The following is a 25013-nucleotide window of genomic DNA, read 5'->3' as shown; positions in this document are numbered from 1 at the left end:
AGCGCAAACTCCCCCCGGGGGGGGGGAAAAAAAAAAAAAAAAAAAAAAAAAAAAAGCGGGGGGTGGGGGGGCAGAAGCTCGGCATCTGCAGGAGGGACGGAGAGTGACAGCGAGGGAGAAGTTGAAAGGGGAGGGAAGCGGGTCCAGATAGCTGCGGCGGGCTGTGTTGTTGTCACTGCGTCGGTGGGTGACGTGAGCAGTGGAAGCAGGACAGGAGCGGCAGGCAGGCGGGCAGGACTGAGCCTCGTAGTGATTTGCGCTGAGGGTTGGGGGGGCAAACATGTTTGACTGCATGGAAGCCCTGGGAATGGGCCCCCGTCAGCTCTATGATGTCACCAGCCGCGGTGCGTGCATGCTGCGGAAGGCGAGCCCCTTCTTCCCGGCTTTGGACCCCTTCGCCTGGACGGGCAGTGCCAGTGTTCAGTGTAAGTGGCTTCCAGCTTGGCTTCATGTGTGACACACTCCATTCTTTCTAGTTCTCTCTCTCTCTCTGTGTCTCTCTCTCACGCACACAGACACAAACACACTCCTTCTTGTTGCTGTCTTGTTTACCCCTCAGGGCTCGACTGAGGGGGCTGCTGTCAGGGGGCTGCAGAGCAGAACAGGAAAAGACTGGGACAGACAGTCTCTTTCCTTTTCTCTCTTAGCAGCCAGCTTTTGGCTGCTCGGAGATTAAGACAGAAACTTTCCACCGGGATGCTACATTGAACGGGTTGGCTGTGTTTATTTACTTTGGTGACCTCATGAGAGTCAAGTTCCAGTCACAATAAGAGCCACTTGAGGTTTGAACTTGCCTTGTCAAAGTAGAGCGACAGGAAGCAAATTCCTCTTCAAAAACTATTCCCTTCCGTGCCTCATGTCACTTTCCTAAAGCAATGCTGTCTTTGGGAGTTTTGACCTGCCTCCTGTAGCCTTTGTGGGTCAGGGATTTGGTTTACGCTTATGGAAAGCCAAACAGCCTCGAATTAATAAGCTGATGAATTATTTAGGGAATAAATTAATGAAGAAATGGGAGCACACACACAGTCCTGACAAAGCAAAGGGGCCAGCTCTCTCCGCTCTCTCTATTTCCCTGTTGTTGCTCTGTCGGACTTGAGAAAAGCCTCTGTCACTTAAGCCAACTGGGGTCCATTTTTCTACAACCTTCGGTGTGGCTACTACTGTGAGTGTGTGATAGTTGGGGGGGGGCTGGGGACACAATAGGGGGAAGTGGGGGGGGGAGGCAGTTATGATGGTGGAGTGGAAAGCATTCAAGAATGTACGAAAAGCTGGAGGTGATGGGGGACCTTTCTTTTTCTTTTTTATTCCTTGCTTTCTTCTGCGAGCTTGTCCTTCTGCTTTTTGTTCCTTGTTACTGCGTCTCGGTGGGGGGAGTCATCTGTCTTCATTAATCGTGAAGACACCAGCATTTCAGTGGCCGTCATGCACACTGGCTGAGCTTTAATGAAGACAGATGCCCTGTCAGCGGAGGCTGAGGCCAGAGGGGACTCAAGCCAGCCCCAGCCTGCTCCGCTACAGCTAAGCAAATCCCAGATCATAACAAGATGGGATTTGTTTATTTGAATCAGGCCTCTCTTTTTTTTTTTTTTTGATGCACCATCACACTTGGACGCATTTAAAAGAGCGTTGGCACCTCAGATGACAGAGACGTACTTTTTTTATATTTCAGTTTTCACTCCTTGCCCCCCGAATCGAAGGTGCAAATAAGTGCCCGGAAGCTACCCCAAGGGCAGGAGAGCCAAGTCTGGCAGAGCAAGTGGAGGCTGGTTTGGTGTACTGTTTCAAAACCCTCTGCGCTCAGTAACCTTTGTAAACAAGGCTGCCCTATTGCCACACAACAAGCCATAATGCCTCTCTTTGCTGAAGCGGTTGCTCCTCATTGTCCTCATCAATGAGGCTGATGAATTGATGTTTGAGTCTGATATCTCATTAAGTTCAGCCAGCTGCAGCACGACAGAGGGACCTGCCCGGGTCCTTATGCCATACTCACAGAGGCATGATCCCTGCATACCAAATTAGAGTGCTGTTTTTTTTTGTTTTTTTTTCTGAGAAGTCATTTGACTCCGCCGTGACGCTTGAAAATGAATCGAACCGTTCTTTTTTTTTTTTTTTTTTCTTCTCAAGTAAAAATAGTTTTAATTTTTAGCGCGGTAGAAATAGATGGGAATTGTGATTTTTCTATGACTAAAAATGTTTGTCCCACTAAATCTTCCAGCAGATGAGTGTAAGCTGTTGTCCCGGCAGTAAATCTGCAGTGGTGATAAGTGTCACTGCCGCTGGCTGTTAGCCAGGGACAATCGGCTGACTTAAAAGTGCATGGTAGGTTTTCCTGTTTTTGTCCTCAAGTAGGGAGACCTCAATGTCAGGGGTTAGTCAGAGGCTACGGCCTGGCCAGTTGTCAGGGTTGCTGCATGTGTGGCTCGCTGAAAAGTGGACCCTTTCAACCAGCCCCGACCCATGTAATGCTCTTAAGTGCCTTATGCCACAGAGCTGGTACTACATCTGAGCTGCCCCACACGTAGGGATAATGGACACTGATTTAGTCATATGTCAATGAGAACTGAATTAGTCAACTTCTAGGCAAGCCATTTGAGGGAGCCCATGCACACCAACCCCTGCACTGTCAATTTTCATTTGCTAGAAGAATGAGGCAATCACGCTTAGCAGTTGCGAGGGGTCAGAAAAAGGGAAAGTGTGTTTTTCTCATCGGCACACGCCCGTGGCTCGGCCTCTCCGCAGCACAGTTTGGATATTCATTTTGATACTCTCATGAGCCTGAGTAATAATGTCTCTAACACACTTCCACAGTCACACACACGCTCTTTGTCCCCCCACCCCTTTTTTTTTTTTCCCCAATGTGCTGTTTGGAGGTGATCTGAGGAGCTAATTAAAATAAGGTTGTACATCTCAGCATCAGTGGCCGAAGAAATAGGAGTTGCCTGTGACCGCTGGCACATTCTGGCCTGATAATTCTCTCTCCGATACAAGTCTGCAGTTATTTCATTATAATTACAAAAGATTCAATTAAAAGATTAGGATGCCTTTGGGGGAGGAGCTGGGTATATAGATGGCACTATCTCGCGTGGGAGGATGTGTGTGTGTGTGTGTGTGTGTGTGTAAGAAAAAGTGGGAAATGCAGAGTAATATTTCAATTCTGACAAGGAACTGGGACTATATTGATGCACATATACGTGAATCTTGTTAATCCTTTGAAGAGTTTATCAAAACACGGTGTTGAAGTTGGGATTAATTTAGCTAGTTGGAGGTCTCTGATCTGTAACGGACGCATACAAGTAGTAATAAGGCTTGTTACACTGAAAAGGGATTTCAAGGAAGAAGTCGTTTTGCTTTGTATTTTTAAAGTTTACTCAAGCAGTAACATTATAAGTAGAGATGCACAGGTCACAGTTTTGTGGTTGACTTTGATCTTCATTTTTCTGTAACTGCCTTGGCCTGCTGATTCTGGCTGCCCTTCAGAAACTTTCATATTAGAAGATGAAAGAACAGCAACTATTTTGTGGGCCTTTCAGCTGCGTGTGATCATTTATCATTTATAGGAGTAGAGGCAATGTTACACTCTGTGAGACACAGAGAGAGAGAGAGAGAGAGAGAGAGAAGGTAAAATTGCTATAAATTTCGTACAGCACCTCCTATTAATGATTTTCTTGGTTAGCTTTGCTAAAAATAGCAATCTCTATGCATATTTTCTTGGAAGGTTTGATTATTACCTTGTCTCTGAGACTTCTCAAAGGCAACCAATATGCATATTCATGATGTTGTTGCAATAGGGTGCAAAGTGAGGCACAGTTACAACAAGAAGGTCCTGCGTTCAAATCCCTGCCTGAGGTCCTTCTGCATGTTCTCCCTGTGCATGCTTCAACTCTCTCTGGGTACTCCGGCTTCCTGCTACAGTCCAAAATCATTAAGAGAGACCATTAGGTTGAATGGTCTCTCTTAATTGTCCTTAGGTGTGAGTGTGTGTGTCTATGTTGCCCTGCGATGTACTGGTGAGCTGTCCAGGGTGTTCCCTGCCTCTCGCCCAATGTCAGCTGAAAATAGGCACCAGCCCCCCACCCCACACCCCAAGACCCTGTAGGGATAAGGGGCTTTAGATAATGGTTGATTGTTTGTTGCAGCCTGGAAAATATTTTTGTAGCTTCAGGACTTTTGTTTCAGATTGATTTGAGTGGCAGTGTCACACCTCCCCGTTCGCAGATCTGTCTCACCCCACAGTAATAGCCAAGCCCATTAATGGGCAGAGCAGCCTATAAATAAACAGTCTCAATCCTTGCAGTTGCCTAAAGTGTTTTTTTTTTTTTTCTTCTTCTTAATCTAATTTTTATGTGAGGCTTTGCTTATGCATAAGCAAGACGGTGTGAATTAGTTCTTGCACAGATTGTGTCTGTTTGCAAAATCCCATACGTTAACCTGTGGTGGTGTTTAGAAGTCTGTTGGGGGGGGGCAGTGGGCACCCAGACTGCATGTCGAATGCAGAGACAGACAATGTGCCAGGGCTGGATTCCTCAAGTCCGTGCTGGAATCCACCTCTGCTCTAAAAGCAGTTTATAGCCCTCTCCGCAGCGTCAGTCGCACCGCTGTAAATAAAACCAATCAACCACAGCATGGACTGGTTGCTTGTGTTTTCCTGAAGTTTGTGGCGTGTTCTCCTCCCCCCCCCCGATCCCCGAAAAAGTGTGTTTCACAAACTTCTTGATTCCGTAACATTATATGAGAATTCCTGCCAAATGTTTGAGGCCAAATGTTTGAGTTTGGAGTAAAACTGGGAGTTCTTTCACAATGTTTTGTTGGTTCAAGTTATTGTGGCAGCCCACTCCTACACCCAATGTCTGGCTGCTCCCATTGTAGCTGTTTACTGAGAACAGCTCTCTGGCTGCCAACCACGTTTTTCCTATGAACAAAGGCGTGGGCAATTGGCAAACTTTCTGTGTGTGCGTGTGGGCTTTATTAGAACAAACACCTGAGAGTTGCATATGCGAGCATGTGCAAGGTCTGTTTATAGTGCATACATTTAAGCACTCGTGATAAATGTGAGGAGAACGGTTCTGTCGCCAACATGTTATTGACTGACAGCCAGGCTCAAATGTTGCTGAGGGGTGCAGTGTTATGAGAAAATGTAGGCCGGGACTGGAAATCCAGGAGAGCATGACTGCCCTGGCCCTGTGTATGTGTGAATGGGTTGTGTTTACGCAGCCGACGGCACAGGGCCGGGAGTGGTGAGCGACTGGTGTTGGACAGCTATTATCTGAGCTCAGAAGTGGAGAGTGATGGGGACGGATAGAGGAGGCCCGTTGGAGTTGTTTTTCCTCAAACATTAGTCAAATTCTGCCAGTGTGTGTGTATGAGCAACTGCCATGAACATCCTTGCGGTAATGGTGCATTAGTTCATTTGTATATGCCAGCATCAGATGATTTGTTTGTGTATTTATGTGTTCATTTCGGCACGAGCGTGTCTTTGCCTGTATACTTTGGCTGTGAGGGGGAACAGGTGTGCACAAACCGACATGCCTGTAATTGTGCGCTTGTAGCTGCTAGTTTGGGATAAGATGAATGGCACCAGGGAATTTCACGGATGCCCTCATGTGCAACTTTTAAGTGTTTCTCTGTGTTTGTGTTCAAGAGATGCGGTCACTGTTGATAATCAAGTTGAACTGGGAAACAGGAAAATGTGATACCTTGTAGGGAACCTAGTGGTTATCTGGTTAGTGGTTAAAATTCTCTGTTTTATTTAATTTATTTTATATCGAGGCATCTCCATAACCAAATAAAACAAACATAGTTTAATGAATAAAATAGGTGGACTATGCAGGTGCTGTATTTGAGTAGATATTTTAATCTGGTGTTTCTGGGAAGAAATGAACAAGTTAACCTCTGTATCCCCATTGGAACACATTCGTTAAATTTCAAATTTGAAAATGCACTTAATAAATTAAGGCTATTTATACCAACAAAAAATGTTTGTAAAACAGTAACAAATAGGATTGATTTCACAATGTTAATGTTGTCGTAGGCATCTAATCCAGTCCAGACTCCTGCCAAACTGTGAACTAGCTTCTAAAAATTTTCAAACGTAAATTGAGATTTTTGCTTTTGGTTGCAAGTTTGCCTGTCGTTTTATTCTCACATTGCTTACAGATTCTGTTCTCTCAATCACCTTTTCTATTATGCACCATAAATTCAGAATGTCACCAGATAAACTATTTAAATGCTAATATGGCCGAATGTTGTCTCCCAGCCTAACAGTGTCTTTATTAGGTAGCTGCATTGACACAACAGGGCAATAACTCAAGAACTATTTCCTGTCTTACTTCATAGATTGGCCTACAGGCTGCATGACTGGTTGCAGACTTTTTAAACTGCTCTAACAAGGAGGCATGTAAATCTATTCCCAGACAACCTCAGCTGAGATGCACCGTTCACTGGCAAGAGCTGCCTCGTAGCTCATGCAAGCTGGCTGGCTTGCTTGCATGTTTGACTTTAGCATAAGCACTGTTGCTAAGCTAAGAAAAAGCATAATTCAATGTTTGCTCTTTCGCAGAAACTTTCTCAACCGCGACTCTTTCCACACATTCTAACTTTTCCTATGTCCACATGTTCATTCAAACTACAACCCAATTAAACATCTTCTTAGGTGGAGACTGCGACTGGTCAAACCGACATCTGCCGCTATATGCTACAAAAATGTATTGCTAGGAATTATTCAAATAATAATAACAATAATAATAATAATAATAATAAAGTAAGTATTATCAAACACTTCATTTAAACACTGTTGTGCTTAAATAAGATTAGACAATTGTGATAGTTAGCTTGCACTGCAAAAAGTTAGAATTTCACCAGTTTTGGCTGTTTTGCTTCTTTTTTGTACGCCTGTGACTATAAGTGTGAATTTATCTTCCTTTTACAGCATGAGGGCAACAATTCCGAAGTAATAAAACCAATGTTAACACACTCATCGATTCATTGAGCCGCTGTGGAAAGTTATTTCTCTGAAGCAGAGACAAGAGGGGCATTATCGCTCACACACATGACACACTCTCATGAGCAGGCACAGGGGAAAAACAGCACATGCTCCTCAGTGGTTTCAAACAAGCCGATAATATATTTCCTCTTTAGCATGACCTGTAGCTGATCGAGAGTTTACTGTAAATGCCCTGCGATCAGACCTGAATTAAACAGCTAGACAACAAACCAGAAAGAAAGCGCATTCCTCTTTTGCCTCAACAGAACTGTTCGGATTGTCTCTGTCAGCGGCGCATTCATGCATGTTAAGAGCAGTGAATCACAAGCAAAAAGAGCACACGTTCAACAGCTTTCTTTCTGTTCCACATGCCAATTACCCACTTAACTTCCTGTTGCGACAACTTGGAGGAGGAAATGAATCACAGAATGGCTTAAATCTAGACGCTCTCGTCAGAGTTTTTGGAGTCTCCGCCCCGGCGCAAGGTTGGGCAACTGGTTGGCGTTTGGTTGCCAAGCAAGAGTGAAAAACTTTCATATGCATCATTGCTCCACTGGGCCACTCAGAGCAGAAGTTTCCCAGCGACTTCTACATCTGATATGAGTCCGGGGTGTTTGTGCCAGTTTAGGGGACTTGCCTCTGTTGCCAGGAAAAAAAAAAAGAAACCAATCACAATGTGCATGCAGATCGTAAATCACTCAGATGATGAGCTTTGCTTGTGCATTGTTTATTATAGATTTATGAATGAAGGAGGGAGTAAATGATTTCCACTCAGCATCTGCAGTTGTGGGAAGGACTTGTTCACTGCTGCGTGTGGGTGAGAATTCTCACTCTAATATCAGGCTTTGTCTTTCCACGCTTTTGACCCCTTCCCAAAAAAAAAAAAAAAAGAGTGCTGGAGTGAATACTACTGTTGTTGTTTACATTATCCTCCTTTCCCCTCACTTCCTCTGACAGAGCACGGGCTGCAGCCATGGCTGGGCTACTTCTACTTTTGAAGGTTTCTATTGTTGCGGGGAGGAAGCAATAGCAATTGAACGAGTGCGAGTGGCCTTGCCAGAGACAGACAGGTGAGAGCCAGGCTGCAGATGGTGGGAGGAAGTCTGCGAGGACGAGAAAAAAAAAAAAAAAAAAAAAAACCCAAGGATCAAAGAGACAGGGTTTCCCTCGATGACTGCTCTCTCTCCTTTTCTCTCCTCACCTCAGCCGTCTGCATGCCTGCGCTCCCCGTCCGCTTCCTTGCCTTGGCCGCCAGTTATTCTGTCTTCCTTGACATGATCAATGGCCCAGGCCAGTGTGGGGCTGCCAGGTTCGGGTTCACTCTCCAGTCACAGGAGGTGAGACGTGTTCCTCCCCGTCTTCTGGTGGGCAGATGACGAGTCAGTTGGAGCTCACCGCAGGGACATGTGAGACAGATTTTTTTCCACAGATCTGCACTTAACTGTCTGCTTTTTTTTTGTTGTTTTTTTTTAATGCATGTGCCACTCATAAAAGGCCACCAACCGAAAAAAAAAAAACGTAAAAAAAATAATAAAAAAACCAAACAAAAAAACCCCTTGATTGAAATCGTATTTCCTAGAATTTTCTCTCTCTTTTAAAGCCTCCTTCCTCGGGTTTTGTACAGGGACATTTGAAGGAAACGTTCCTCACCGAGGTTTTACAGGGGGGGACCGGCAGTTTGTGTGTTTGAAGCCAACTTGTGCTTCTTAAGTTGACAGGGTAGTGTGGTACAGGGAAAGAGGTGGGGCAGGTTGTTGGTAGGGGAGAGGGGCGGGTGCGGGCCGCCAAATGTCAGCTTGGCCGACTCCATCAAGAAAATATCAAAAGGTCCTTTATGAGGTGCTGTAAAGAAGAAAGGGTGTTTTGAAAGTGACCAACAGCCTGCAGGGGTAATTCCACGTCTTAAAATGTACCTCGAGGAGACATGGCTGTCCCTCCTGCTGCCTTTGCTGTGCTCCGCCGTGTAAAGGTGTTTCTGTGTGGATAACAGAAAGTTTTCATAGGTGTTCTGGCAGCACTTTGTGAGCCAGCTTTGTAGCTACGCAACTTATGAGCCACATGCCAAAATGTTTGTCATGCATTAGTCAAGGACTTTCACATCTCTTTATCGTGCATGACTTTTACCGGTTATGGCAGAATGTTGTACATTTCTGGAGGTTTCCCCCCCAGCCAAGCAAAATTTTACAGAAAAAAAAAGAAGAAAACTATGGCTGACTTTAATCTAAACAGCATAAAAATGTGAGGGAGAAGTAAATCAAGGTGAGAACTTATGTAGATATATTGATATCTACATGTGGTAAATATATATATATATATATTTTTTTTTTTAGATATTGAAGGTGATTTATGGCCAAGTGAACTGAACACCTTTAGCACCTTATTTAGCAAATCCTCTTGCATCCTTTTTAAAAGGTGTTTGCCACTCTTAATTCTTCTCCAAAGCGTCACCCAAGAATCCAGTGTTTCATAAACCTATCTGAAAGCTTGAACAGGGTTTGTGACCTGTAAGAGAGCAGTAAGGTATGTGTAACGGCAAAGATTAAAGAGAAGTGACAGCAAATGCAGTGACGAAGATCCTCCGGAAAGACTGGTATTAAAAAGAGGAAGGAAACATGCGTGTGGTGTGGGGCCTTGCAGAGAGAGAGAGACTCGGAGTGATGGCAGGAAGATGTGGGCAGAGAGTAGGAGATTGAAGTGCGCTGGCACCGCCGACTAGGGCGTGGTACTTTCTTTTCCTCTTTCACAAAGCCTGTTTCTTCGTGGAAACCTTTTAGTGCGCTCATGGTCATTCAGTCAGTATCCTGCAGGGCTGCTGCCTCTGTCACGAAATGGAGAGCCAAGGGCAGCATCAAAGACCCCACCTGAATGTGCCAGGGATTCTCACGGCCCACTGTTCACAATTCTTTCCCAATCTGCTGTCCGTCTGCTGCCACTGTCTGTCCAGCACCCCGACCAACATGCGAGCCTTTCAGGCTTTTAATAAATGTAGATGTGGGGACTTTCTTACAGTTGCACTTGGTTCCAAGGAATATTCTGGTTACAAAGAGAAGGGGGAGATTTTCGTGTTATTAGGTCTTATTAAAAAAGTTCTAAATTCAAAAGGAACATTTTTCTTTTTGTTGCTATTTTATCAGTTAGAGGATGTTTTCCTGATTTTTTTGAAGTAAGGTTTTTAACTGTTACAAGCCGTTAATATGTTATCCTCAGTTAATATCTCGCTTCTCTTTTTCTTTTTCTTTTTCTTTTTTGCATGAATCACGATTGGTTGGTTAGAAGAGATGAATTATTGTTTCTATAAATTGTTAGAGTATTTTTAAAGAGAAGTCTGCTTTGGTTTAGCAGTTCATTTGGACTTACTGAATGAAGAGATCAAGAGAGTTAACTACTGCCAGTAAGACATGAACAGTTTGTAGCCTTTTAGCTGATCCTCATAGCAAAAATCAACTTGACACCTACAAACAGTAGTGCGTGACTGAATGATTGAATGGAAAGCCCACTGAAAGCTTCAGCCTTAGCTCTAATAATAAACACTTTTAAATGACTCTAAATGGATCTGCCAGTATTATATGTTCTAAGAATAAGCCTTTGCATTCTCTGTCACATGCCGAGACAAGACTTGTGGAACAGAAAAAATAAAAAATAAAATAAAATAAAACAATCTGCAAGGCTATTGTGAAAGAAAACTTGTTACACTGCCAGAATGTCATATGCTGCTTCGCTAAGAAAAAAAAAAAAAAAAAGAGTTGTGTTGCAACACAAAACAGGAGCTGCACAGTCATGCCTTTGCTCACCATACATTACAGACACTCCCCTTTTTTTTCCAACTGAGGGAACAGCAGGCAGCTTTCGTGCTCGAGAACGTTTTCAAGTTTTCATACATGACCTCTTCCTGTTCTTTCCCCGCCTTTGGAATCTCTTTTATCCTGAATGCGGGCTGACTGGCACAGTTGACTTGACCTAGAATTTTATGTAATTGACCTAGATGAAGTCACCTTCAGCTAAACAGTCATTTCTGTCATGTGCAGTCACATTTTACATCTAATGAGGTTGTGGAGAGTGATGTACTCCACATCCCACTCAGGCTGAAACATTTAATGTTCGTGCGACAGATGGTTCAGTGTGTGTTTGTGCGTGTGCGTGTGTTTGTGCGTGTGTGTGTGTGTGTGTTTCTTCGGTAGGGGGACTAGAGGATTAGGTCTGATCAGTGTACCTGGGTCACTCGTGCACAGTGAGCATTGCATACTTATGATACTTACCCTAACAGGAAGTGAACAGTGGCTGCAGATAACCAACCCATCGCTTCTTCTTACCTCTTATCCTCTTCATGTCCCCTGACAACAGCAGCCACCCACCTATCCCACTTCTCTCATCTCATCTGTCCATCGTCGGCTCTCCAGCTTTGGCCAACAGATTGTCATGCAAATAGTACCCCGGGCCTCTGCGCGCTGATAAGGAGGGCCTCTCGTTTTACGGGGCTTTGTTTTCTAAACAGTGATGAGCTGGACCGAAGAGACTGAGGAAAAGCGGCTCCAAGTAGTGGCCTGAATGGGCCCTCTCAACTATGGCGCCCTGGGGTAGAATGGGCTGAATGAGGCTCATTCTGGGAGGTGGGCCACGGAGTCATGTTCTCAAGCAGGAACCAGGTTCAAAGTGTTGACAGAAACTGATATATTTCCTCCATCGCTCCTGCCTTGAGTTTTCCCTGGGATTGACTTTCTCCGTCCAAGGCTCTTTTACCATTTAGACAGACTCAGTCAATGTTCATTTCTTCACGCCACATATGGTTTGGCCTTTTTTTTTTCTTTTTCTAACGGGGTTGTCAGCGCTAGGTCTGGAGCCTCATTTGCTGATGTTATTATTGCATAAACAGCAGTTCATGGCACGTTCATAGGGTTTCTGCTCTCCCGCTGACCCCGCCGCTTTGTTATATTCTGGCCAGGGACATATGAGAACTGCTGTAGAAACATTCAGTGGGCGTAAACTTCAGGTTGCAGATTGATTTGCACATTTGGCTCCGGGATTGCCCTAAAAGCTAATAGAAAACATATTTGCCTCCAGCAAGGTAGGACTTTCAAAGCTGGAATTTGAATGGATTCTTTAGAGTCAAATAAAAATGCACATGAAAACCAGATGTTTTAGCATTGGGCAATAAACTAAGAATGTCTGTATATTTCTGTTATTCTCATTAATGAGGCTGTACAGCAGAAGTCACAGCAGCGGATGCAAAAGTGGTAATGATGGTCAACTTGGTCTTGAACGAGACCTGCCCTCCCTCACCGAGCCTCGTCCCTCCCCCCACCCCTCACCTCTTCTTCCTTCTTCTTCTTTTTAAAAAAAAATCAAATTCTTTGTTTTATACTTCTTTTTTTCCGCCCTTCCTTTTGAAGTCTCCCTTCTCTTGTAAAAAGCCAAGCTGGTGGTTTGTGCCTCAGCTTTGAGGAGGAGACAAAGAAGGAAGGGAATTGTAGGTTAAGTTTAGGCAAGCCCTCTGTGCTTTCCATTGAAGGTGACGGTGAGGGGAGGCGGGGGCAGTAAAAGTTAGAATTTTAGAGCCTCTCTGTTTTTCATTTTATGATTGGCTTTTTTTTACGGGCTGGGAGACACAGCTGGTGGTGTGAATAGCTGCCCAAGGTGACCGAGTCCCAATAAAGTGCTTGCCAGCCGGGCTGGGGCCTCCAGTCCAGCCATGGGACCGCCTTTATAGGCCGCCTTACGAGCTTAGGCCTCTGTTAAAACCTGGCAGGGCTGCACTGAGGAATTTAGGGCCAGGAAACAAGAGAAAAATAGGGTTTATGTGTCAGGGGTTAGTGCGATTCAGAGTTGGGGGTAGAAGCTCGAAGGTGACCAAGGGTGAAAGTGTTTTTTTGACCGTGTGTGTGTGTGTGTGTGTGTGTGTGTGTGTGTGTGTGTGTTAGGGAAGGGTTGGTGGGTTTGAGCTGATGCAGACCAACATGTGTGACAAAGATCTGATCCTGTGTGCAGCGGCTTGTGTTTCACAGGGGCAACTATGGAACATATACACCACACACACATTCAAAATATATATATATATATATATATATATAAAAACAGCCTATGCGAGGTTTGCTTTGAAATGTAATGAAGTGTAATGCACCGTAGCACGTAGCATGTTTGTGAACTGAGCAGAAACTGTCAGAAGTTCCAAGTGAAGCCATACACCATGTTGTGTAAGCCTGCGATGTTGTCACGTGCTCGTTTTGTTCCTCCTAGGCGTCCACATGAATTGTTGTTGGCGTGTGGAATGAAGAGAAGCAGGCTTTGACTTTTGGCTTCAGTGGCAAATTCAGAAACCTTACCAGACGACTTGTCAATCAATACCTCGCCCGCTTACTGCTAGGAAAAGAAATAGTTTACTCTGGGCCTGTCAGGAAGTCATTATCTCTTCATTCAACTGTGTTCAGATGAAACAATGATATACCCAAATGTGCCTTGAAAGACTTAAAGCATGGAGGGGGGGGGGGGGGGGGGTAGGAGGTCATAAGTGGCAGAAATCTATTGCCTGATGTCGTTTGCACCTCCTGTCGATGGGCAAACTAAGTTCTAGGCGACGAAATATCTACCAGAAAACTTTCCAAAGTGAAGATACTTAAAAACAGTTTTGTGTGCATGTGGTTATGGTATTAGGAGATAAAACAAAACAATACCTTGTTTTCTATTTCTGGCTTTTAGTGCTTGAAACCACAACAGTGATGCAATTTTTTTAGGTGTAGTTTCACCTTTGGCTCGCTGTGCTGCTATGCTGTTTTTTTATTTTATTTTTTTTTTTAATGTAGCTTGAAAAAGTTATTGGCTGAAAGAAAACCGCTTTAACGGTTATGTCACTCTGTTACAGCAGTCCTCATAATTTTTTAATTTAGAATTTTAATGAAGCTAATGTTGATGTTTTCACCACCTGCTAGTTATTCCTAGATATTTGTAGAAAGGATTTTTCCAAATTGGGGGGATTTCTGTTCAAAAATACTTTGAGTAGTCTATCTGTGTCTAGCTGGGACCTTAGATGGTCGCTAATGATCTATGAAGCAGATGTACATTTAAAAGTTGAAGCGCCCCGAACCTGAAAACTGAGGACTGGAGTTTACGTCTTCTGTTCTAAAGACTTGAAAGTTTACTTCCACTCGTGGCCAGGGACTCGGATCTCATGAGCTATCTTTATCCCCTGCAACAAAGAGTGAAGCTAAGACAATACTTAGACTGGAGCATTGCCATGTGGTGTGAATATTAAAAAAAAGTGTTGCGTTAAATTAAGCGGCAAGGATGGGACAGTAAATGAATTGAACTGAAGGGCAATGAGTGTCAAGTCAGCTGTCAAATCAATGTCTTAGCGTTCAGTGAGACACACCCAAACATTCACATCCGGTGTGTGAACTGACAGGCACACACACACACACACACACACACGGGGTATTCAGAGATGAACAATTACTGACCGATTACATGTCTTTCTCTCTTTCCTCCCACAGCGGTGGAGACCCAGAGCACCAGCTCAGAGGAGATGGTACCCAGTTCTCCATCTCCTCCTCCCCCACCTCGTGTCTACAAACCCTGCTTTGTGTGCCAGGACAAGTCCTCAGGGTACCACTACGGGGTCAGTTCCTGCGAGGGCTGCAAGGTGAGAAGGACCTGCAGGAGTCTACTTAGTCTCCCTTCAACTCATCTCATGCACCTTTATAGCTACTATTTTTATCCCGAGTTAGAGAGGAAGAGCACCAAGTTAAATGTCATATCCTTTCTTTGATAACTATGGCCCTCATTTTCTTTTTTTTTTTCTTGCCCTCGCACTCTTTTGTCTCTTGCTTCCTGATGCTTCAGGGTTTCTTCCGTCGCAGTATCCAAAAGAACATGGTGTACACCTGTCACCGAGACAAGAACTGCCAGATTAACAAGGTCACACGCAACCGCTGCCAGTACTGCAGGCTGCAGAAGTGCTTTGAGGTCGGCATGTCCAAGGAAGGTGGGTTTCATTCAGCTTAGGAGACGAAACGAGCCGGTTGTAAAAACCTGGTCTGAGCTGATCCTCAAGCCAACAAAGGGTCTCCGAGGGTGTGCAAACGGATAGTTCAGGATTTTTGAACAAAGCAGACTTTATTGTGTTAAAACAATTGAAATCTAGCTTATGTTAACAGATTTTGTAAACCTTCACACCATTGTCATGTTTGCAATGGGTGGTTTGCTACAGAGAAACTGAAGTTTATTTCCACAAGACACTGAGCTTTGGAGGCATCGCACCACCAGTGTCGGGCCTGCGTGAAACACATACTGAGAATAGTGTAAAAGCTGTATAAAATACTAAAGCATAACGGCTATTTAAGTGAATGCTATTTTATTGATTTTTTTTTTTTTTTTACAGATTCCTTATTTTTCAGATACTTTCTTTGACCAAATATGATTTCCTTGCACTATTCTCAGTGTTTCACACAGGAAGAACACTGGTGGCACAACACCTTCTGCCTCCATTTCCTGTGTAAATAATCATCAGCGTCTATGTAAATAACCACCCAAAGCAAACACTGCAACCGTTTAAAAATTCATATAAGAGGATTTGCATAAGCCGCTGTGATATTTTTGAGATCGGAGCTACTTTAACACGTTACAAATCCACTTTGGTCTTATCCCACCTCACATCCAGTGTTAGCTTTAGCTCCCCAGGCTACCTAATCTGGATTTATAGAAAAGAGGGACAGTTATTCACTGTTCGTAACTTTATATTAGAACCTCTCTTCAAAAATCCTCAGCCACACTTTCAAAGTCTCCTGCAAGCACATTTGATATATATTTTTTTGCAAGATATACACAGTTTGAGATAATAAAAAAAAAAGTCTTCATGGTTTGATAAATACTTTTTCTTAATTTGTGCTGCTTGTGTCTAAGCACTGGATGTAATTTTTCATTGGCTGGTACCAATGAGTTGGTCTTAAAAATGACTGTTTTGACATCTATTTCCTATAGTGTAAGAGATGAGCATCATCTCAACACACTGTTTTTTTAATTTTTTATTTTTATTTTCAGTGCTTTAATGGTATCCAGTGTCACCTTATCAGTCAACCGTGAAACTAGTTGTGTTTGATGTACAATCCAGTGATGCAAATTTACTCATGCTGTGGTAGCTGGTGGCCGGTGGATTTAATTAGAAGTGGCCCCTAGAGAACTGATTCTTCTTCGGGCTCCATACAAGCTTGGACCGACTCTTTATAATACACTTGATACTCACTGCCAACATGGAGTAATGTGTGCTTGGCCGAAGTTGTTAGCACATCAATTCACATTAGGTTGCTTGAATGTTCAGGCAAGGACTTTGGGGAAACTGTGCAGCAGAGAAGACAAAAGCAGATGATGAGTTCTTCAAAGGGTTGTGATCACGGTGAGGCTGGTACTGCACCAGTCATATGACTAATCGCTTCGCAAAACGAATCTGACGTCCTGTTTCACCGCAAAAACCTCACCCCCTCTGGCTGACAGCAAACACTGACTTCATTCATGAAGGAGAGCGCAGGAGAAAATATGATTTAAAACTCTTGACAAATAGAGAACCGGCGGGATTCATGCCGCTTGCAGAGTCACAGTCGCCACTTTTGTGCCCTCTTTTTGTTTTACACTGTCGACGGTTGCGAGTGCCAGTTCCTTGCCCTTTCGCAGAGCCCCCGGGGGGTCGGGGGGGGGCATGTACGTGGGTGTAATGTTTGTGTGGGATGTGTGTTAAGACCGGGATCACATTGTGCTTCTGCTATTACTGGATATCCTGAGAGGAAGGAAAGTATGGGAGGCGGAGGAGGGAGAGGAGGCAGAGAGTGGACTGGCTTATGCGCGTTCGTGGACAGATTGATCGACGTGGAAGTGACTGGGTGATAGGCAGGAGATGGGTGTTGGTGTCAGTGTCTTTAAGAGCAGCTTCTGTTGCTGCTGAGTTATTTTTTCTGCTGGTGAGTGTGCAAATCATTAAAGGTCCATTATTCAGTTACTGATCTCGAGTATCACAAACATTTAGGGATTTTCTTTTTATTTTTTATTTTTTGCAGATTACTATCAAATCTCGGCTAGCAGCTGCCGTTCATTTACACCTTTTGTCTCCATGTAGCGGTGCGCAACGACAGAAACAAGAAGAAGAAGGACGTGAAGGAGGAGGTGGTGCTACCAGAGAGCTATGAGCTAAGTGGAGAGCTTGAAGAACTGGTCAATAAAGTCAGCAAAGCTCACCAAGAAACATTTCCTTCACTTTGCCAGCTGGGAAAATACACCACCGTAAGTCATTCCAATATCTATAAAAACGCACGGCTTGACTAATTCAGTTCCCATTAGGTTATTTGCATTGTGTCTGAATGATTGATGCGATATGTAAATGGATTTCGTCTCGGCCCTTATTTGATCGATGACAAATGGAAATGTGTTGCACCTTTGGCTCTTTATGCAAATCGGGTGGAATATTTCCGGATGATAAAACGCACTGAGCTGTGTTTGCCACTGTGCGTTCAGAACTCCAGCTCGGACCACCGCGTTCAGTTGGACCTGGGTCTCTGGGACAAGTTCAGTGAGCTCTCCACCAAATGCATCATCAAGATCGTGGAGTTTGCCAAGCGCCTGCCAGGCTTCACCACCCTCACTATCGCCGACCAAATCACTCTGCTGAAGTCGGCCTGCCTGGACATTCTGGTGAGGGATCGCTTTTTCTCAATATTGGCTTTGTCAACGCTCAGTTTATTGTGAAAAAAAAAAAAAAAAAAAAGGAGCGGGATGTCTCGTGCTGAGATTGTGCTGAGATTATGCTGGTATCTGGTGGACGTAGGTGGTACTGCAGGGAAGTTTGACCTGGTAAAACATAATCCAATATGACTACAGTGAGCATAATTTATCTCTTTTGTTAGGTGTTTTGAGCTCTAGTAAGCATGTCTGTCATAACCTTACACCCTATTTTACCACATTCCTGTGTTGTTGTTTTTTTTTTTTTCACGCTTTTATTATTCCTTGTAGATGCTGAGAATCTGCACACGCTACACCCCTGAACAGGACACTATGACCTTCTCAGACGGCCTGACTTTGAACCGAACTCAGATGCACAACGCTGGGTTCGGACCACTCACAGACCTGGTGTTTGCCTTTGCTGGCCAACTTCTACCCCTGGAGATGGATGACACTGAGACTGGTCTCCTCAGCGCCATCTGCCTCATCTGTGGAGGTACTGCAACCGTACATACACACGAGGCGATTCAGTGAGCAGTAAGGAGAAAGGATCTTTGTGAATAGGCTCTTCTGAAATTTTATTGCTTTAACAAAAGCAGAAATTTATGGATAAAATGTAGAATATATCTTTTCATTCAGCCAGTCAGTCAGTGGGTTAGATATGGCAAATGGTAAATGGTTTATAGTTGTACAGCACTTTATTAAGTTCATAGGACCCCAGAGTGCTTTTCATGCAGTCATTCACACACCCACATGCACACACACACATTCACACGTGATGGTGGCAAGCTACTGGATAGTAGCCACAGCTCCCCTGGAGCACTCAATCAGTCTAAGTTTTTATTATTTTAAAGTGTTTTTAGTATATTCAGAAGTGATCACAATTTACATATAACACATATAAAAAAAATAGTTAAATATACATTCAAAATCCTTTTTTTTTTTTTTTCAGATCGCATGGATCTCGAAGAGCCAGAAAAAGTAGATAAGCTACAAGAGCCTCTGCTAGAGGCTCTTAAGATCTACGCCCGCCGCCGTCGCCCCAACAAACCCCACATGTTCCCTCGCATGTTGATGAAGATCACTGACCTCAGAGGGATCAGCACTAAAGGTTAGTATTTTCAGTCATTTGCCAAGAACAAATTAATATTTTCTGACACAGTTCAGCTTCAGATTGGCGGCTTGAAAAGTCAGCAAAGAGGAAAGTAACCATAAAATTTAAAAGCTAAGTAATATTTGTCTCAAATGTCACTTTTTTTTTTTTTTTTTGCATTTGTTCAAATCACAGACTTGTAAACAGATCTGGTCAGATGAAGGTAGAGAAAATCAAGACTGGTTTGAGCAAATACTTCCCTCCAAAAATCACGCTTTAAATGTTATCAAACTATGAAACTATGAAAATAGTTTAAGTGGATGAATAACATGCATTTAAAGTTTTACATTTTACTAATTGTAAATTATATATTCACACTCCTTAAACTTTTTATCTTGTCATGTTCTACACACTTCGGGGAATTTCATTGGGGTTTTCAGTGCATAATGGTAGAAATGATAGATGGTTTTCAAAACGTAACGGAGAGGAAGCTTGTGAAAAGGGTGGCATGCATTTCAATAAATTGTGTTGGGGATGCTTTTGCTTAGAAGGGACAAGGAAGTTAGTCAAAGCTGATGGGAGGTTGGATGACGAGATTCTGTTAAGAACCAGAAAGACTTAAAATTGGGATAGAAAAATCCAAACCGGTCGTTCCAAGGTTTTCTTCATCATATCTGACTGAGCATGAGCCTCTGACGGATGTGGGTTGCAGTGCTAAGCTTGCACAGAAATACCTTTCAGTCTACTATTTGTCAAAGATTCCTACAGCCATGGATTATTTTCATGTGATCATTTGTCATGTGATCTCTGTGTGTCCAGGTGCAGAAAGAGCCATCACTCTGAAGATGGAGATCCCCGGCCCGATGCCTCCTCTGATCAGGGAGATGCTGGAGAACCCCGACGCGTTTGAAGACCAAACGGAGTGCAACGAGAGCGCGCCGCCCCCGCCACCTCCGCCGCCGCCGCCGCCTCCGGCATTGGTTGTGAAGCAGGAGGCCGAGGATGAGGACGACAGCTGGGGCACGGAAAACTGCAGCGAGCCGTCACCAGAAGAGGAGGACGAGGACGAGGACGACGACTTGGGAGACGAAGAGCGAGAACGGGGCTCGGACAGCGACGGGGAGCCCTGGGGGGTTTTGGATAACTTAGATGGGTCAAGGAAAGGCCTTGTGGGGAGGGCGCAGTAAAGAGAACATTTCATACACACATAGGCTCTTGATACAGACACATGCAAACATCCACACACACGCACACACACACGCACACACACACACACACACAGACATACAACAAAACCTCACTCGCTCTTCCTCCTGAATAAAAAAAAAAAAGAAAATGAAAATGCTGGCCTTTCCTTTCTCCCGCTGCTCTCCTTGCTGCACATCACTGTGTCCTCCTGATTGGAGCACAGCACAGCCTTAAGTGTTCAGACGCTTCCAACTCAGGCCACACGGTCCATGACTCGTGACACGGAAACCGTAGAAACATAAAGTCAAGAAGAGACGGCAACAGACTATATGAACTCCTGGCTTAGCCGTGAGAGGAGTTGACGTGACAAGGAACGCAACCTCTTTCAAAAGCTAAATATTTCCTTTCTTTCCTCTGTTGTTCTCGATATCTAAAACCAGAGGGACAGCCAAACCAGATACCAGAACTGAGCAGTTGAATTCCGATGGATTACAACAAGCACATTATAGCAAAAGTACAGGGCAATACCAAATTGAGTATGCTAACCCTTTTATTTTTATTACTAGTTTGTGGCTGTTGCTTTTTGAACATTGGTTTCTGATTGTTTAAGTTTGAATTACTAAATAAGTTCATACACATCTATATAATGTTATATTTTGTCTTTCATGTGTTTATTCTGGTTTTTATATATGAATTCTTTTGGCAAATTTTTCTCTTTTTTTTTGTTCTTTTTTTTTAAGTTTCCTGGGAAGATATTCAGAGGAAAAGAGGCATCATTACAGCTAGCTGGGTCTTCCTTCCGATCTGCAGAAGCTTATTAGCTCTATATTCTTCTTTGTTTGTTTGTTTGTTTTTGGAGCGCCTTAGCTTGCTGCAGATCTCAATGATAATCATGCAAAACTAATATTGTGTTTGCAGTGACCCAATCGGTTTCTGTTATCAGGGAATTGACTTTTTTCTCTCTCTCTCTCTTTTGCTGCCATTAAAGCCAATATGTGCAGGAAGTATCTTTGTGCCAAAGTTTGGGAAAGTCAACTGTTGATAATGAGTTTGACTACAGGCAGGGACTCCAGCCACAATCAGGCGTTACTCACACTAAAGTGCTTTCTTCTCACGTGTACTAAGAACACATCCTCAGTCACTTAAAGAACACACACTTTCCTTAGATTTCTCCTAGTAAAAGATGTGCCTCCATGGTTTAGTGTGCTGGGACAAAGACTTACACTTGACCATTAAAGTAGCACTTTTGTCAATTATTTGGTCACATCTTATCCTTTAAGATTAAAGCCTCCATCTCTGAGCATAATATTCCCCTTTAGCGCGTCTGAACTAGGGATGCGGCTTGAAAACGTCTGATTTTCAGATCGATTCTCCCTGATCGGTTGACTGCCTGGCTGGAAACTCAAAAGTCCAATCTTTTTTTCTTTCTTTTCCGATCTGTGAATGCACCATACGAAAGTGCTGTCAAGCTGTACTGACAACAGTTCTCTTCGGTGCGGAAGTTGTTACTTCAAGAGGAAGACTTAAAACTTGCTGGTTAGAGTCATCGGTGCGCTGTTTGTGAAAATGAAGTCAGAGGAAGCACAAAATCTGTCAGAAGTCGGTTTGACCATCCAGACGGCCGCAGCAGAGAGCTAGATTCGGTGTGTTCTCATCAGTTCTTACTTTTGCAGTATTCCTCGATTTGTGATCAGATGCTCTGCGTACAAGAAGTAGACAGCTGTGACAGGATCTCGATCTGTACCCACCTTTTGGATGTCCCATCGATGACTGGAAGTTGGAACATATTACAGCCAAATTGCTCTGATTTATTCCTTTTGAAAAGTCAGCCTCTTGTCTGTTATGGGGCAATGCTTGAAACATTGGGATCTGTATTATCCAGGAAACATACATGAAGACTGTTTTATTTTATTTTTTTTACAGTTGGTAGGCCTATTATTAATTGTACCAAGGATGCAGATTGCTAGTATAAGATGCTTAACTCTGACAGATGACAGATTTAAATGTTAACTGCTTCACAGGAATGCTGCAAAAAATATTTTCAACACTTTAATTTCACACTACAGGCCAAAAGTTTGGAAGCATGTTTCTATTGAGAATACTTTCTTAAAAAATAAAAATAAAGACTTCTAAATATTTTTTCAATTCTTTTATAGCATGATCCGACTCTGTTTTCGTTCATTTAGTCAACACTGTTGATGTTGGAGCACAAAGAAAGAAAGGGCTTAGTTTTAGGGTTAAGATTCGCAAGAGTCACAACTTTTGTGCAAAGGTAAAAAAAAAACAACAACAACATAAGTGTTAACATATTGTATGTACAGTATATCATGCTCTTATTTAAGTCAGAAGAGGTTGCTTTGAAGAAGGAACCCTCAAATATGTGATAATCCTGGTAAAAATGTATTCTGATCATTGACTCGACTTTCCTGTAACTTTCAGATGCATCCTTGATGCTACACACCTGAATCACACGAATGTTTCATTTCTATGCATCTGCAGAGCTAAAGTAAAGCTGATGAGCCATTTGATTGAGGTGTGTTGCAGAAGGGGAGGTGTGTAAAAGCTGAAAGGTGGTAGATCTCAAAGCCTGGACTTGGACTGCTCTACATGATAGTACTGTTTATTTTGTTGCAGAATATATATGTGCAAAAAGTTAACATTGCTTCCAAACCTTTGGCCAAGCTCTGTAGCTTGTGTTGCATATTTCTCCCCAGTCCTCTCTTGGAAATGAGATTTGGATCTTAATGGGGTTTTACCTGGTTTAAAAAAAAAAAAAAAAAAACTGAAAAGAAAGAAAAAGTTTGTAAGCAGAAATCAGAATTGGCGAACCTCAAGAAAAGCAGGTTACGGCTTTACAAAAAAAACCACAAAGCTGTTACCGGGGCACCTCTAGTCAGAACTGATGAGAACATCAACATAGTTAATTCACACATCGGCTTAGGCGTAAACATCCACACATAGTGACATCAGCATAATGGATTATGGCAAATGCAAGATTTTTTTTTTTTTTTTTTTCAGTTTTGTGAAAGATATTTTTAATCAGACTCAGGGCTTTTCAGAAAGGACCAAACACTAGATGCTCTTACGGCATGCTAGAAACAGGCAATATTTATGTGTGTATTTCTAACTATGTGTGGATTGTAAGCCCCACCCCCTACGCCACCTCCGTGTGCACGCCTTGAAGGTCTAAAAAAAAAAAAAAAAAAACGAGCATAGATGCCAGTCTGACTCTCATAACCACCTGAGCATCTGTGCAGCAAACTGCCTTCTGATCTCAAAGCCATTATCTCATCTTGTCTTCCAATGTATACCCTCAGCTCTTACTGAGGGAGAGGAATGTGCGTTCTCATGTATCAATACTTAATTGCCAAAATGTCACAACGGCCGTTGAGCTGGGAGAACATGGCTGATGTACAGTACAGAGGTTCCTTTTCGATCTCTGTTTAAAGCAATATGAACATTCTTCTAGTAGCATTGAGACTTGTCTTCTGAACATGGGCAGGCCTTCTCGTGTGTATGTTTCTGTGTGAATGCTTTTAAATGTCTTTTGGTCAGTGGGTGAATGTCCTCAGCATGGTGCTGCCACACACACACACACACACACACACACACACAAAAACAAACAAAAAAAAAAGCTCTTGTGTGACCTCATTCTTCCTTTCTCTGCAAGATGTTAGTGATGGTAATGCTGGCAGAACATTGAGATTATGTTGTTTTATGTGTTTTGTTTTGTCAACATGGCCAATGTGTTGCCAATCCTCTGTTTATTTCAACTCTTGTCATACAAAGAAAAGCCATATAAACAGTAAGAGGCACAATAAACTACTTTTGTGAGAGTTCTGGACTTTTTATTGCATCTTTTTTCTTTTTTTTTCCCCCCCATTTCAGGAGGAGCGCCTGCACTACCCGTGTAAACAGCGTAGAGGGATACCACTCAGTTGTTACTGGGATAAAGCAGTAGAGGGAGCTCTTGCACTGTGACTCTCAGGCTTTGGTACGCTGCATGGAGTCATAGGGAAACTAGAGCTAATAAATTACAGCCCCCTGCAGAACAAGGACATCAGATAAAGGTCTGCTTCCATGATTTACTCCCTATTCTTGCAGAGAAATGCGGGTTTCCTTTAGCTATGTCTCATTTATGGATGAAAAACTTATAAATGCATTCATTAACATAGGAAATGGAAGGTGTAAATAAGAATTGAATTGTAATACCATGATGAAAGAAATGGAAAAAGAAAGAGTTCAGCTCATGCGCACACACACACACACCATTCACTAGGGCAATTCCTACCTTTAGTTTTCACCTGGATGTTACAGTATTTCACTGAATAATGGGGAACTCCTTGAAGAAGCTCCTGCGGCATCAACGGCACGTAACTCAATGTCTTATTGTGCACATTTGTGTTTTGTGTACAGCTGACAATCCTGCGGCAAATGTTTTGCATAAATTACACTATAATCCCATATATCTCAGTGAATAATTTATCTATTTTACTTTTTTCATTTATTGCCAATATATGTATCAAGTGGTATGCTATTACTGATGCTAAAGTATGATGTTGCATTAATTAACTTCATCATGAGCTTGAAAATGGTTGTATGATTTGTCTAGCTGTAGATAGACCAATGTGTTAAAATTATAGTAACTTCTAGTGTACTTTACAATGGCTTTTAAGCATCAGAATTAATCTAACTAACTGGGAATTTCAGTGTTTGTGTTCATTATAAATTCTATTTTTTTAGCTTGTTGAGAAAAATTGTGAATCATAAAAAGCCAAATACATTGGTGAGGATTGGTGGACTCTTTGGCTCCTATTTATCCCTATTATTATATCCCTAGTGCTACTCCTCCCACTATGCCTTTGCACTGAATGAAGGGTAGTGTGTCAGACATCCCACAGCGTAATGAACACTCCATCAGAAAGCAGATTCATCATTGTCTCATTTTTGGACTACTTTTAAAAGTTATTTGCTTTGTTTATTTTCCACTTGGATGACACTTCTGAACGGAGCAAACTAAACAATTTACAGGGTATTAACATATGTTTTTAATCCATCAAA

The 25013-nt window shown here is 42.9% G+C and overlaps 1 protein-coding gene across 3 annotated transcripts in view; it reads left to right on the top strand.

The window, feature by feature from the left end:
• Positions 1 to 22757, top strand: part of rarga (retinoic acid receptor gamma a) — a 69404-nt gene extending 46647 nt beyond the window's left edge. For 2 of the 3 annotated variants that reach the window (XM_015032795.1, XM_015032794.1), the window contains exons 3-9: positions 14461 to 14609; positions 14810 to 14951; positions 17073 to 17236; positions 17468 to 17644; positions 17963 to 18167; positions 18624 to 18782; positions 19584 to 22757. In XM_015032795.1, the coding sequence (XP_014888281.1) occupies positions 14461 to 14609; positions 14810 to 14951; positions 17073 to 17236; positions 17468 to 17644; positions 17963 to 18167; positions 18624 to 18782; positions 19584 to 19951 (1364 nt within the window). In that variant the 3' untranslated portion in view covers positions 19952 to 22757. Of the gene's footprint in view, positions 1 to 32; positions 426 to 14460; positions 14610 to 14809; positions 14952 to 17072; positions 17237 to 17467; positions 17645 to 17962; positions 18168 to 18623; positions 18783 to 19583 lie in introns of those variants that run through there. The other variant, XM_015032796.1, reaches the window with a different exon arrangement.
• The last annotated feature ends 2256 nt before the right edge of the window (positions 22758 to 25013 follow it).

The sequence above is a fragment of the Poecilia latipinna genome, unplaced genomic scaffold (genome assembly GCF_001443285.1).
Source record: "Poecilia latipinna isolate Pla-1442-1.1 unplaced genomic scaffold, P_latipinna-1.0 Scaffold250, whole genome shotgun sequence".
Taxonomy (NCBI): Eukaryota; Metazoa; Chordata; class Actinopteri; order Cyprinodontiformes; family Poeciliidae; genus Poecilia; species Poecilia latipinna.
Note: the sequence above shows the minus strand (reverse complement) of the source record. Positions and strands in the feature narration are given on the sequence as shown.